We start from the raw sequence: 15,498 nt of genomic DNA, 5'->3' as shown, positions 1-15,498 counted from the left end.
AAGGACAGACACTCTGAAGTACAACCCGCCAATGGATATATCCCAAGTTCCATTACACTATATTTCTAGATTGTTAATTTTAACGAGACTGCACAGTGATCTCTATTTTGTTCATATCATAATGTTGTGCTAAAGCTGAGGTACACAGTGCACTCCTACCTACTGCCACCCGCTGTAGTTACTGCCGTACTACAAATGCTAAATAATGAATTATTCAAAGAGAAAAGGAATGTACAGTGACTGATGATGTTCAAATGGCGATTAGTTTGCATAACGCTGCTACTTACCAAATGCATAGCTAGAGGCAACACGAGCAGGAAAATCCACAGATATAAGTGACAGATGTTATTAAATCGGCTATCCTCGGGATCGTGGTACCATCCTCCTGTCAGCGCAGCCCAGACACCTTGCCTGAGTATCTGCAGGACATGGGATCCCATTACTGCTGCAGTGACGGCGCCAGCAGCAGAGATAGAAATGCTGTGTAGTATTATATAGGTAATGGTAATGGTGAGAGCACCAGCTGGGGAACGCAGGACAATGTAATGCGCATCCCAGCCGGGTCACGCTAATGGGCTAGGTACTGCTCCCATGTACTGCGGACCGTGCTTCATCCAAGGGCACCACTGAGCATTTAATGCAGGTGTTACACTGCTTGCACGGGCTGCAGTTCTGTAGATAAACACCAGGTGGCGCTCATCAGGTACAGATATTACACCCGCCTCAATCTGTCTCCGCTTCTCCGCACACATCATCTCGTCATGGATGTATAGCACTGCAATAGTTAGCGAAAACCTACATATTCTAATATCAGTATCAGACGTTCCAACGTGAGGAAACTCTGCTCTGTCCCTGTATTTACCATTTCTTATTGCACTTATATTGGGAACTTCAGAAATCATTGCAGCCCGGCGTGATACGGTAGTAACAGGCACATTCAGGAGGAGAGCACTGTACAGTGGGACATGAGCAGCCTTCTGTTGCTTTCGGCAAGCTAGCAGAACATACCCTACTGTCTGTATGTTAGGGGACGGGTGGTCATGGGTGGTTAAGTGAGAGGACAGTGAGTGGACAGACACTGGATTTACCAGTCGGTATTTTTTGGTCCGTCTGTGATCGATTAGCTTTCCCTGACACTATCCTCGCAGTCGAAGTCTCGCAGACACGCTGCTGTGTATCGGTCATTGACTGCTGTGCCTAATGAGGGCGGGGTCTTTCCCACTGTCGGATGTCAGCTGAGCTCTGTGTCTACTCTGTGAATTGCGCCATGCATCGCTCTTTTAGACCCCTGCAGCTGCTGAGGCTGCACACCGCTCATACCAGGCAGCTGCAGCCGGTAGCGGGGCGCATACAGGCGGTAGCCCTCAGCCAAGCCAGGATGGTAAGCATGGATGTGTGTCCTCATGTCAGGGCTAAGGTCACCTTCCCTGACTGTACTGGGAATGTCTTCCCTGCAGCAATGTGTGATAGCAGGCTGGGAAGGAGAACAGATCTAGACTCCTTATAAATAATGAGTACTGTACCTAACTAATCTGCTGCTGCTATGTAACAGTTCCCCTCTGGCATGCTCCCACAATGTCGCCCTCCTAGTTGCCATCCTCTGCTCTGTTGCTGTCAATCAGCGTGGTTCTGTGTTATGTGCATGTGATGTGGCTGTCTGCACTTGAGGACTACATTATCACCATGCGGGGACACAGCAAAGATGAGAAGACTTTAGCTAGACTCCCGTTGCTGTCAGTGAGGACTGCACATCTGTAAATAGTGATAAAGTGACAGATTGTGGCAATTCACATGAAATGTGGTCTCTTTACTTGCGGTTGATCAATGGCAGGAAAAAGAGCTCAAATTCCATGTGAATGACAGCAGATGGATGGGACATCCTTTGCAGTCCTGTCACCCAGGCAGCCCAAGGGGTGGTTGAGGGAGTCTTGTAAGAGGGGAGAAGTCACCCTAATGTATGACTACCTTAAAAGCTGTTTGTCAAATACTGAAAGTATTAACATTAACTGGAAACAACAGATTTGGGCATTTCTTGTATACATTTTAAAGGCCCATACACATTCGGCGAATTTGAGCGGAAAGTTGCCCAAAACAGTATGTTTCAGCTCAAAGCCGCCCAGTGTGTGTATGCCCCGGCGATGAGCGCTGCTGCGCGCTCCTGCATTATTGCCGGAAAGCTGCTTGTAATACCAGCAGATGAGCGGCTTTGCATAGCGCTTCACTATGCAAAGCCATCCTCTCCCCGCTGACGATGCCGGGCAGGTTGAAAGCGGCTCAGTGTGTATGTACTGAGCTGCTTTCCCCCGCGATGATAGCGATCATCGCTGTCCTTACATGCTGGGCATAATTGGCCGGTGTGTATGGACCTTAACAGTATTAGGGTGGGATGCTGTAACATCTGCCGTCCCTTACTGCCCCCCCCTCCGCCAGCTACTGCATCAATACAAATTACAGAGGGCCTTATTCTAGTTCACTCTTTCTGACAAAATCCTTCTTAGATGGACAAAACCATGTGCACTGCAGGTGGGGCAGATGTAACTTGTGCAGAGAGAATTAGATTTGGGTGGGGTTTTACTTCAAAGTGAGATCTATATTGCAGTGTAGAATTAAAGCAGCCAGTATTTACCCTGCACAGAAACAAAATAACTCACCCAAATCTCTCTGCACATTTTACATCTGCCCCCCTGCAGTGCACATGGTTTTGTCCATCTCAAAAGGATTTTGTCAGAAAGAGTGAACTAGAATAAGGCCCAGAGTGTAGAAGGATATTGAACTGGAGCTATAGAAGAGAGAGAGGGAGAAGTATTTCAAAGTTTAATGTCATGTTATCGTGTTTATCAGAACCAAGCCAAAATTGGGTAAAGATAAAGTTATATGGTACTTATGTAGTATCTGGACGCCCGATTTTATGATTGTATGCCTTAACTTAAGGCATACAATCAGATGCGATCGACCCGATTTTCCATAGGATTCATTGTAAAAATGGTCTTGTTCATTTCCCTACTATCCAAGTGGGCATGGAGTTGGATATAAACCTGTGGCGAGCGAAGCGAGCCACCGAGCCCAAAGCGTGGCGAGCGCAGCAGATTATTTAAAATGTATTCCATGTCACCAAAATAATCTGCATCCCCTCGCGGGGCTCGCTGCGCTCGCCACAGGTTTATATCCAACTCCATGCCCACTTGGATAGTAGTGAAATGAACAAGACCATTTTTACAATGAATCCTATGGAAAATCGGGTGCATCGCATCGCATCTGATTGTATGCCTTAAGTTAAGGCTTAAGGTAGGTAAGTATCAGTGTGTGTGTGTGTGTGTGTGTGTTTTGTATGTATTAAACTTTTATTTTACAGTGTGTCAGTGTGTTTTTGTTAACTATTTTTTGTACTGCTGAACTACAAGTGCCAGCGGGCCCTTTAATGCCCCGCATGCTGGGACTTGTTGTTCTCCAAGTCCCAGCATGCGGGGTAGGCTTGCTGGGACTCATAGTTCTCCCGTATAAAACAATAGTTTTACTTCTTTTTTTACACAAGCCATCAGCCCGATGCCCAGGGGCATCGGGGACAGCCCCGGACTATCAGCATGGGCTGGTAAGTCCTGGAGGGGGGGGGGGGACCCCTTCATTGGGGGGGTCCCCACTTCCCCAGGACCCCTGCCCATGCTGACCAGCCAGGGGGTTAATGCTTTGGCCGCGGGAGCTTATATAATAAGTTTCCCCCGGCTGTGGCATTACCCTGCTGGCTGGTTGTGTCCGGTGCTGGTTCTTAAAATACGGGGGACCCCTAGTCACTTTGTCCCCCGTATTTTGGGAACCAGCGCCGGACCTTGAGCCTGGTGCTGGTTTCATGAAATCAAGGGGACCCCTATTTGTCGGGGACCCTGATTTTATGTCACCAGCACCGGCTCAGTGAGCCCGGGGCTGGTTATACTCGGGCGGGGGACCCCGCGCTCATTTTTTTTTTTTAAACTTTGCGCTGTCCTGCAAATGTGCGATTTTCAGACATGAAAATCGCACTTTTTTAGGACTAAATACAGCGCACCACTTCGCCGCAAATCGCCCCTCTTCGCACTTTTCAGCCTTCAATGCGCATCACATTAAATATGCGCATTTTGACTGAGAAGTGTGATTTGTAAAAGTGCGATTTGCGGCGATGTGGTGCGCGAATAAAACATGCGCATTTAGCGCATCCCATAGAATGTCACCCACTATATCTTCCATTTCCATGTGGAATACTATTTTCTTAAACCAATCAAGCCGTTGAAGGAGAGGAGGAGCTCCACCGTACCGGGATAATGGATTTTACAGTGTTATTTAAGTGACACCATAGGGCTGTTTAATATTTCGAGATGGGTCTGGATGATAAGTGAAATAGCCAAAACAGAGGGTCCATAGGAACGGGTTCCCCCAGTATAGGTGTATTTTGTATAATTGTAGATAAACTAGGTAACTCATATATGGTTGACGACTCCAACTATGATGACAACTCTAGGTAATCTAAAAATTTGTCAAAGCAAATAGAATCTGGAAAGTAAAAGTTGCAGGATGCATGGCATGTTATGTGGAGATAGAAAACTTTTTCATGCTTGTGTTTTGTTTTTTTAAGCATTAGTCCATTTCCACAAAATTTAGACACTTGTTTTTGTAAATCCAGTATTTGTGCCAAATGTTCTTTGCCCTAATGACCAGTTAAAATAACACGTTACACAAGACAAATAAAGTAAATTTGTTTTAAATAACAAAAAGTGAAGTGCAGATATAGGGAAGGATAAAACATATGTGGATTCGGGAATGTATTAAGACTTTAGTCAGTCAAGCTTGCTCGCTTTTAAATTTTGAAATATGTAATGTCAATAACACTGTAGGGTGCAATTATGGAAACCTATGCCATCTTTTGGGTATAAAACTGCCATTATGTTCCTCTATGCTGTAGCCTTTAGCATTATTAAAATTAACTTTGGAGATTCTGTAGCTTTATGAAGGATTTACAGGTTGCGCCCCCCCCCCCCCCCCCTCCCCCACAACACTTCTTCACAAGTACTTTTATCGTGAAACTAGTTACCAGCCTGTCAAATGATGGAAAGATATAGCAGTAATGTCAGTGCCAGTGGCTGTACCCGAATGTATTGAACAACACTTGGCCGCCAGGGCGCAAAACATTTTAACGCCCCATTTTTATTTATTATCAGTTTCTTATACAGCACAGCAAGTTCCATTGCGCTTTACAATAGGAAAAAGGGACAAAACAAACTGGGTAGTAACCGACAGTCAAAATGGTAGGAAGACCCTTGTTTGCAAGTTTACAATCTGTAGGGAAATGGAGGTTGATAGACAGGGATAGGAGCTTTCTATTGCATAATGGTCTACCAGATTGCAAAGGTGAGGAACAGCATTTGCCTTTAGGATAATACTTGTCCCTTATTGTACAATTTTTACTCTCTCCCTTATATAATAGAAGAGTGCATCTTAATAGTGTGTGTGTGTAATAATAATAATAAGTGTTTCCACACTCATTACTCACTCACTCTGTGGAATGCCCTCCCAAGCACAATAAGACTCTCCTCCAGTCTCCAAACCTATAAGCGTTCCCTAAAAACTCATCTCTTCAGGCAAGCTTATCAAATTCCAGAACCAGTCATAGAACCTTGCATTCTGATGGAATCGATGCAATAAAGAATACAGTATCTATCCTTATGTATCAATGCCTATTTCCCTATAGATTGTAAGCTTGCGAGCAGGGCCCTCCTACATTTTGACTGTCTGTAAATACCCTGTTTTGTTGTATCACTGTCCCCTTTGTAAAGTGCAACGGAATATGCTGCGCTATATAAGAAACTGTTAATAAATAAATAAATAAAATAATATATATTCCTGAATTGCACTCTTACCAGTCGATATCGCTTCTACTCTACAGTTTACCTTACTGTCCTGTAGAACCAGTCAATACTTCATTGCCTTTCTGTATACTAGTAAGGTACTGCTCCAGCGTTATTATATCTGTCCTATGAAAAATAATGGTCTAGAAAGAAGAGTTATGCTTGGGAAATGTTTACACAAAATATTTATTGCAATTCCATTGAATACAAAGAAGAATGTATTTTATGCCTTAACTTTTAATTGGCTCTTTTTTATACCCACTTTGATTTATTTACAAATTTATCAAACGTGTTCGCCATACATTATTTTACTCTTGTAGCCAACCTGGATGGCATTGTTCTGTATCTTCCCACTAAGGAAGCTTTTAAACTAAATTTTAAATATTTCTATTTGAGTTCTTTCAAAATCCTTTTTAAAGCCTTTATAACCAGAAGTAGTGTACAACCGGAAATGGTATGGAATCCCGGCGGTCAAAATCCCAACCGCTGAAATCCCGACAAGGGGACGGGGATTGTCTCCCCCCCCTTTGCGGGCTCCCTGCGCCACGCAGCGGGCCCGGTGCCTCGCTGCGCTCGCCACACTAATTTATTCTCCCTCTATGGGTGTTGTGGATACCCACAGAGGGACAAAGTGCCGGAATATCGGCGTCAGGATTTTGACTGCCGGAAAAAGTAACTGCATCCCGTACAACCATGTAACAATACATTGGGATATATGGCCTGACTCAGGTTGGCTTGGTAACCTGAACCACCGCCCAGCCGAATACTGATACTACAGTAGTTTTGCGTTACCTTTTTCTTTTCCTGTGATGTCTGGCTATTTATCCATGCGTGATATTCCAAATAAATACCACAGATGCCTATTGTTACACTTTAGATGCAAAGGGTGTGAGATGCCGTTCCAATGCATTTAAATGCCTACAATGGCACGTGATTTAGCACCCTTTGCTGGAAGGAATTTGCTTAAAATTGCTTGCAACCCTATGGAGGTGTGACAGCTTTTAGGCGTATTCCATCTGCCATGAACTGCACCAGGTGCCGCGATGATTGGCGCTCGCGAATCATTCGCATCTAACAAGATCGACCCCTTTGTGCATTAATTTATAAGTGCTACTGTATATAGTGTTTTATCAATTGTATCTTGTGTAGGCTGCATTATACATACATACATATTGTTACTGTGAACTACTCTTGCTCAAAGAATATCTGTTTGACAAACAGTATGACTGCAATTTAAAAGCTTCCAGCATTTAAATGCATTTTCAGCTATTAATAATGGAAAGCCATCAGAATATAATGATCTTGCTTAGTCAATTATTTCCTGGTATATACTGCTTGTCTAAAGAATAAAAGGTTGAGTGTTTGCTGAAATGTTTTGTTACTTACAAAAGCTGGAAGTGCTTCCCTTTGGAATGCTGGTGTTAAAGAAGCAGCATTCACCCATAAAGGATGATTCCGCCACTGCTGGGCACTTTTTACACACAAATTAGTGTTTGGTCATCACTCAGTTCCTGTTGCTGCTGCATCTCCAATGTCCGAGTTTAGTGAAAAACTGATATCATCCAAAGACTAGGAGCATTTTCCATAGCCTGTCCTTCACTGAGCACTTTCATTGGGTCAGCCATAATGGTGAGTGGGAAGACATCTAGTGCTGCTAATTGGGAATCTGCAGGGTACTGTACCATGATTCTGTCTTTCTTTAATCTCAGACCCACATGCGTTTCACATCCCAGTGCTCGTGGTCACTATTCATCAGTTAGTGAACTAGTTTTGAATTGAGAAAAAAGAATGCCAAATCCACAGACATCAAGGATCATGATTATAATGAGCATAATTTTCACAGTTGTTTGTTCTTGTAAACTCGCTGTATAAGATTAGCCTGTAACCTCATGCTTCGCCTGGACCCCTTATGGATTTTCTTTCCTTATAGTTCCGTATCACCCATATTTCACTTTGGAAACACATATTAATATGTTCTAGAGTATTAATGTGCAGATTTTTTATTTTTATTATTATTATTATTTGCAATTTATATTTTCTGTAGTAACAGTGATTCTGTTTTTATAATTTAGTTTATTTAATTTTCAGGCCAGCTCTGATTCTTATCGAACTGAATCTGACACTTTTGGTGAACTGAAAGTTCCTAACGACAAGTATTATGGAGCTCAGACTGTTCGATCAACAATGAACTTCAGAATTGGCGGTGTCACTGAAAGAATGCCGGTTAGTCCTTTTTCTTTTCTTATTTTTGTCGAGTGTAAATAAGCGGTGGGGGTGAGTTTATTTTTTATTTTTTTAAGCCGCAAAATATCCCACGATTGTAGTATAAAGCATTATTATACAACAGAGCGAGGAACTGGAGGGACATAACTGAATGAGATGGAAGGGGGGCTATATAAAGCCATATAAAATATAAATTAAATATAGCAATAATAATAATTGTATTGTCATATCTTTATCAGTGTGGCTTTATCCTCCATTATATGGGACATACAGTGTGAAATTGTATAGGATGAGAAATTCAGAAAGTGAGATTTGGTAAGAAATCTCCAGTTTTTTTTTTTTTTTTTTTTTTAAAGTGGCAATCATTAATACCACTTTTACACCAGAATGCCGGATAGGACCCGGGAAATTGAACACGGGAAATTGCTAGGGCATGCCCTGCCTCAGACCCCATTTACACTGCACTTCAATCCAGGTTATTCCTGTGTAATGCCCTTTTACACTGAAAAGGGATCAGCCCTGTCTTTCCTTGCTGGTGTCATTAAAAATGGACCTTTTGGGCTGTTTGAGATGAGGTCACAAGAAAGGGAAAAGGGAGGAGATGGGGTCTGCTCCCAGCATTGCAGCAAAGATGGAAAATTGTCAGGCTGAGGGTGATGCTGTGTGACACACTGTGTGACTGCCAGCCTGTGTTGCTGCAGATGAGGCTGTAGACACACTGGGGAGATTGCCTCCAGCACAGACTGTTGCTGTAGTGTAGGGTACAGGCTGCAAACAGTGTGGTAATGCTGCTGCTGTGCTGCTCCATGTGACCTGTGCGGGTCTCCGGCAGATGACATCATCTGCCAGAGCCGCAGAAGCGCCAATCAGCTCTCGCAGCCTTCTCCCCACCAAATAACCAGGGTAACGACCATTTACACCACCCTGAGCCCCGGATAAGCCCCGTGTCCGACCCTGAACATTTGCTGGGTCAGATTCCCGGGAAACAGGAACCTTGTAATTTTTTTTTTCAGCCCATTTACACCACGTCCCACCCCGGACTGGAGCGCCAATATCCCGGGTCCAACCTCTGGTGTAAAAGGGGTATTACACTGCAAAACCAGTTTGATTTTTTGATTTTGAAGTGTAAATAATTGCTGCTTTAAAAACAAAAAAAAACCTGGAGATTTCTTACCAAATCTCTCACTTTATGAAATTCTCATCCTATTTCATTTCACACACAGCGTTTTAAATTTAGGATCTTAGGTTCTGGAAACATTTTGGAAAATGTATCTACAAATAGTGTGATCCTTAAAAGTATTTTATCTGCATTTATTATTTTGGGACATATGTTAACATTGAATCTAAAATGTGGGCACAATCCTAAAATAATTGTTTATTGCTAGAATTAAACTAATTTATTTTTCTGATTTTAGATACCTGTCATACGAGCATTTGGAATCTTAAAAAAGGCGGCTGCAGAAGTAAATAAGAATTATGGTCTTGATCCTAAAATCGCTGAATTCATTATAAAAGCTGCTGATGAGGTAAACACATTGTTGACATCAGATTTTATATTGTCCCTGTTTAGCATAGCGTGTCTCAGCAATGCAGTAGGAATTTCTGTTGCCAAGTAAGATTTACCTAAACTTCTTGATAAACAACCACAGATTAATCTTTTATAAAAATAAAATATGTGAATCTGAAATTGGGTACTTAAATCATATATCAGGGAGTTCTAGGCAGGGCAGGATTTTACCTGTAGGTTGTTCACTGGCAGTCCCATTTATAGGCATTTCCTCTCTCTAGGACTGCCAGATCGGGCTGCGATTAGCAGAAAGCTGGCTTCCTGTAGGAAGCCACTCCCTGCCTGATCATCAGCCCTAGCTGGCTTCTATGGACTGCAGCCGACTCTAAAGATTATGTATACATGCATTTGTGTTTTCTTTGATAACTTTAACCCTTTTAAGTTCAATGTCTAGTCAGGTTCAACAGCCCTAGTGCTAGTAGCAGATCCAATAATGAGCCACATTGAAATAAGTACATTAACATTGTACAACATTCAATGTAGACCATTTTTGAATAAAAAGAAATAAAAAAAAAATTACAATGAATTTAAACCAAACTGAATTGCAAAAAAAAAAAATTGGACAGTAAAAGGGTAAAAAGAAAAATCATTGGTTTTACAAATACAGAGATTCCAACTGCTAAAAGCAATTCTCTACCTCACAAATGTTCTTGATGCTCTGCATCCCTTTTACAGTTCCAGACTGATTGACTTCTCTGGGCCTTCCAATATTCCTTAGTATACAGTAGGTACACATTAGATTGATTTTCAGCCTGATATGTAGATACTGTCTCAGAATAATGTAACCTGTTTGTATGTGCAACTGTTTGTCCAGTGTTTAGGAGGAATTGGTACATTGCCATTTGCTTTTATTCATTACCAGATTTTCTGTTGACAATGTGTACCAAATGACCTAATTGATGGCAGGACCTGGCATACACACTTCCCAATGCCGGGTGGGGAGGAGGGGCGGCTTTCACTAGTAGAAATATTGGACAGATAATCCTATACTTTGTATATACAACTTTCCTCCTGACTTGGGAGCCTAATTCAGAGGAATAGGAGTGATGTATTCTCCTGTATAACCACTTAACTGGCTAATTTAAAAAGAAAAAAAAAAAAACTTAGAAATTGTTGATATTTAGTATAATTGAACTAGGTCAAGATCACTTAAGACTTACCCAAATTGAGAACACTTGTAAAACAATAAGTTTATATAAAATATCGGCCACCACTATCGGAACATTGCATCCATCGCAACTTCACATTTTACAGGTGTGTTCTTATAAATGTATGTTCTATCCCAGCTAATTCATATTTCCTCTACCTCCCCATGGCAGCATACATATGGGTTACGCCCTCTTGGGTAGATATCTGGAAAGGAACACAAAAAAACAGACACTGCCCCTATATAAGGACCTCCTCCCCTGGGCTCTGTGTCTTTTTTTCCTTTCCGGGTAGATGTGCGTGGCTTACCCTGTGAAGTAGCTGTGAGCTGGCTCCCCTGCCGAGTGCAGTAAGGGGTAATGGCGTTCTGGACCCCCGCTGTCGAGGGCAGTTGGGAAGTCCGTCTGCTGGAGTACCCCGCCGCCAGGAGCGGTTGTGGGTAGCGACGCTGGCATCAGCAGCAGGCATGGAGGAAGTATGCAGGGGGAGAGTCGCACTACGGTGACGCGGCGCGTGATGACCCAGGGCGTCACGCGTGATACATAGGAGACGCCGGTGGCGTCTGAGGTCATCGGAAGGCGTCTCAGCGTGGATGCCGGTGATCGCCTGTGGGACTGTGTCCATACGGAGGTGCGGACAGCGCAAAGCGGGTGCACAATACCAGCAGACTGGGGTAAGGTCCCGACAAGCAGCGGCGCTGCTGGGACGTGGCTGTTGCTTTGTTTACTTACCTTTAACGGAGGTCTCATGTTTTACAGTGAGCCTGTGATAAATATAATAATGGAGGATGAGAAAAAACAGCCGAGTAAGCCAGGGTAAGCCACATTGAAGTAGCGCTATTTTTGCCTAAAGGGAATTTTTTATGCATATACCTAAATAAGGTTTTTTTCTGCTAGGTCTGAAACTGGCAAAGAAAAAGGAGAAGTTAAGGCTAAACACAAAAGGAAGTGTTCATCCTGTGATAAAATGTTGCCGGATAAATGCTCAGGTCCCGAATGCAGCAAGTGCAGGAGTTCGGTGCAGATGGGATCTATACAGATAACTGATTTAGTAAAGTTGCTTAAAACTGAGCTTGCGGACACCTTTATGTCTAAAGAGGAGTTTGTCAAATCTTCAGTGAAGAGGCCTAGGGCAGCACGATCTGACTCAGAAGGGTCAGAGCCAGGCCCCTCTGGAAAGCCAGAGGAAGAGATGGAGGAAGGCGAAGTATTCCAGGAAAAAGATGGGGTGGACTTCAACCCGGACTTACTGGAGAACCTACTTTGCTTAGTCCATAAGTCACTCAATATAGAGGACCCTCAGGAGGAGGGTAAACTTCAGGACCTCTTGTTTAAGGACAAAAAGAGAAAAAATAAAGCCTTTCCATTATCTAAGACACTACAAGAAGTAGTGGAAGAGGAATGGGGGCACCCCGATAAAAAGGTGGCGGTACCCTTAAGAGTATCTAAGATGTACCCTTTTGACCATGAGCAGGTTAAAAAGTGGGATGAGGCACCCAAGGTGGATGCGGCGATAGCACGCATCTCAAGAAAAACTACGCTCCCACTAGAGGATGCGAACATATTTAAGGACTCAATGGAAAGAAAAATTGAGATGAGTTTGAGGAAGCAACATACTACAATAGGGGCTTCTATGAAGGCTTCATCAGCCACAGCAGTGACTACCAGAGTTCTAAGATCATGGTGCCAGGACCTGGAGTCCGACATGCTGGATGGCATTAAGAGGTCAGAGCTACTGAAGGTGGTACAAAACATACAGGTAGCTGTAGAGTTTTTGTGTGATGCTTCTCTGGATATGGTACGATTGGCAGCCAGGTCTAATGCTACAGCTGCGGTTATAAGAAGGGCCTTGTGGCTGAAGCCCTGGGCGGCGGACAGTCAGTCCAAAAATAAGCTGATCTCTTTGCCCTTCCAAGGGAGCTACTTGTTTGGGCAGCAATTAGACGAGATCATTACTAAAGTATCAGGCGGTAAGTCGGTATGGCTACCACAAGATAAAGCCGCAAGAAGGGGGTCATTCAATAGATCATCCCGGTACCAGTCCACGGACTTCAGAGAAGCAAAAACATATAGGCCAGGCAGAGGTTTTCGCAGGCCTTGGCTGGGTAACAGATATAATTTTCGTGGCCAAAGAGGCAGAGATGGCAGGTTTGCCTTCAGGCAGAACCAGCAATGACGCCAGAGACAAGGTTGGCGGCAGGCTGATGCAATATCAACACGCTTGGCATCAGTCAGTACAGGACAAATGGGTACTGGAGGTAGTCTCATCGGGCTACAAAATAGAATTTGTTACAGTACCAGGAAGCTGGATGGAAGTGTCACCTATTCCCAGCAATTTGGAAGAAAGGGCGGCCTTGTTCAGCAGTCTACAGACCATGATAGAACAAGGAGTGGTCATAAGAGTTCCCAAACAAGACGAAGATCTGGGATGGTTTTCAAGATTCTTTGTCGTAAAAAAGCCGTCAGGGGGATTCAGAACTATATTAGACCTAAGAAGGCTAAATACCTATGTGCATGTGAAACGATTCAGGATGGAATCAATAAGATCCATCTTACCAGACCTAGAAAGAGGAATGTTTTTAACAACAATCGATTTAAAGGATGCATACTTACACGTCCCGATATTCCTGGGACACCAAAAGTTCCTCAGGTTTCGCCTAAAGCAAATAACATACCAGTTCACATCGCTGCCGTTCGGCCTGTCTACGTCCCCGAGAACTTTTACAAAAATTCTGGTGGTGCTGGTAGCCAACCTAAGGGTGTTAGGAATTGCAATCTGGCCGTACTTGGACGACCTCTTGATTGCGGCGGATACCAAAGAAACGGCGGAAGCACACACAAGGATAGTGCTGGACTACCTGAGACAACACGGGTGGTTGATCAACATCCAAAAAAGTCAGCTAGTACCGACACAAGAGGTAAAGTACCTAGGGGTCATTCTGGATACAAAAGAGATGACTATAAAGTTAACAGAAGACAGACGACTAAAGCTTTTACAGGAAGTAAAAGGAATGTTAAGGAAAAAGGTGGTATATTCGGAAGATTGCATGAGGGTACTCGGCATCCTGTCGGCCGCATTAGATACGACCAGCTGGGCCAGGTTTCACATCAGGACGCTGCAGAACTGCTTTCTGAGACAGTGGAATGGGGATGCGAAGGACCAAAGACAGAGGATATATCTGTCAAAAGGAGCAATAGAAGACCTGCTCTGGTGGTCAAAGGCACACAGGCTGACCAAAGGGAAGTCATTCGCGACCGGTCCACAAGTAGTGGTGACAACAGACGCCAGCGAGACAGGATGGGGCGCGGTGTGCGAAGAGCAGTCGACACAAGGAGAATGGGGCCAGGCGATGTGCAGGAAACATTCAAACGTAAAAGAGATGCGGGCGGTGTTCTTGGCGTGTCAAGAATTTCAGGAGCTGATAAGAGGCAAAGATCTGATAATAAGATCAGACAACCAGTCTGTGGTCATGTACCTGAACAAACAAGGGGGTACAAGGAGCCAGAAACTAATGGCAGAGGTCACGTTGACCCTGAAATGGGCAGAACGCCATGTCAGGAGCATCTCCGCAGTATTCGTGGCAGGGAGAGAGAATGTCAGGGCAGACGCTCTGAGCAGGTACAGGCTAGTCCCAGGAGAGTGGGAATTGTCAGCAGAAGTGTTTACACAACTGACGCAGGAATGGGGGGTACCGGAAGTGGACCTGATGGCGACAGCAAGCAACGCAAAGGTTTCAAGGTTCATCTCCAGACACTGGGAGCCGACAGCATGGCAGATGGACGCACTCACGGCGAAATGGAGAGCGGAACTGGTGTATGCGTTTCCCCCATTTACAATCATCCACAGATTCCTGAACAAGGTACAGAGAGAGACGGCCACGGTAATAACAGTCCTGCCCTACTGGCCAAGAAGACCCTGGTTTGCCAAGCTAGTAAGGATGGCGATAGCGGGGCCATGGTTCCTACCCGACCACGAAGATCTCATCGGGCAGGGCCGGTTTCATCAACGGCAGCCAGCAAGCTGGAGACTGGCGGCTTGGTTACTGAAACCAGGACATTAAGAGGGAAAGGATTTTCCCAGAAGGTAGTTGACACACTACTGAAAGCAAGGAAGATGTCGACATCCGCGACTTATTATAGAATATGGGGCAAGTATGTATTGTTCTGTAAAGAAAAGAACAAAAACCCTAGATTAATACCTACCATTCTAGACTTCCTGCAAGCAGGATTGGAGAAAAAACTGGCGGCAAACTCTTTAAAAGTACAGATTTCGGCCATTGGGGCGATGCTGGATACCAGAATCGCGGACAATAAATACATCCAGAGATTCGTGCAGGCAATCAAGAAGATCGGGCCAACATTCCATAACCCCATGGCCCCGTGGGATCTTAATCTGGTACTTAATGTGCTAACGGAGGCTCCATTCGAGCCTATAGAGGAGATATCGCTCAAGTATCTGACTATGAAAGTGGTCTTCCTTGTGGCCATTACATCAGCAAGAAGAGTGTCTGAGCTCCAGGCCTTGTGGGTGCAAGAACCATTTTTAAATTTCTTCGAGGACAGGGCAGTGCTGAGGACGAATCCTACCTTCTTACCTAAAGTAGTTTCCAGCTTCCATCTCAACCAAGAGATAATCCTTCCTTCATTTTGTGCGAATCCTAAAAATGCTAAAGAAGAAAGGCTGCACAGT

General features: G+C 44.1%; 2 protein-coding genes across 3 annotated transcripts in view; one reads left to right on the top strand and one right to left on the bottom strand.

The window, feature by feature from the left end:
• The window catches only part of PCNX2 (pecanex 2), a 187,714-nt gene extending 186,646 nt beyond the window's left edge, over positions 1–1,068 (bottom strand). The window contains exon 1 of one of the 2 annotated variants that reach the window (XM_083176293.1): positions 288–1,068. In XM_083176293.1, coding sequence (XP_083032419.1) covers positions 288–440 — 153 coding nt within the window. In that variant the 5' untranslated portion in view covers positions 441–1,068. The remainder of the gene's footprint in view (positions 1–287) is intronic. The other variant, XM_083176292.1, reaches the window with a different exon arrangement.
• Positions 1,069–1,206: 138 nt separating this feature from the next.
• The window catches only part of FH (fumarate hydratase), a 58,052-nt gene continuing 43,760 nt past the window's right edge, over positions 1,207–15,498 (top strand). The window contains exons 1-3 of the mRNA XM_083176294.1: positions 1,207–1,381; positions 7,962–8,096; positions 9,512–9,622. Of these exons, the coding sequence (XP_083032420.1) occupies positions 1,229–1,381; positions 7,962–8,096; positions 9,512–9,622 (399 nt within the window). The 5' untranslated portion in view covers positions 1,207–1,228. The remainder of the gene's footprint in view (positions 1,382–7,961; positions 8,097–9,511; positions 9,623–15,498) is intronic.

Source organism: Crinia signifera, chromosome 3 (genome assembly GCF_055691185.1).
Source record: "Crinia signifera chromosome 3, ASM5569118v1, whole genome shotgun sequence".
Taxonomy (NCBI): Eukaryota; Metazoa; Chordata; class Amphibia; order Anura; family Myobatrachidae; genus Crinia; species Crinia signifera.
The sequence above is the reverse complement of the archived record's forward strand: the minus strand, read 5'-3'. Positions and strand labels throughout refer to the sequence as shown.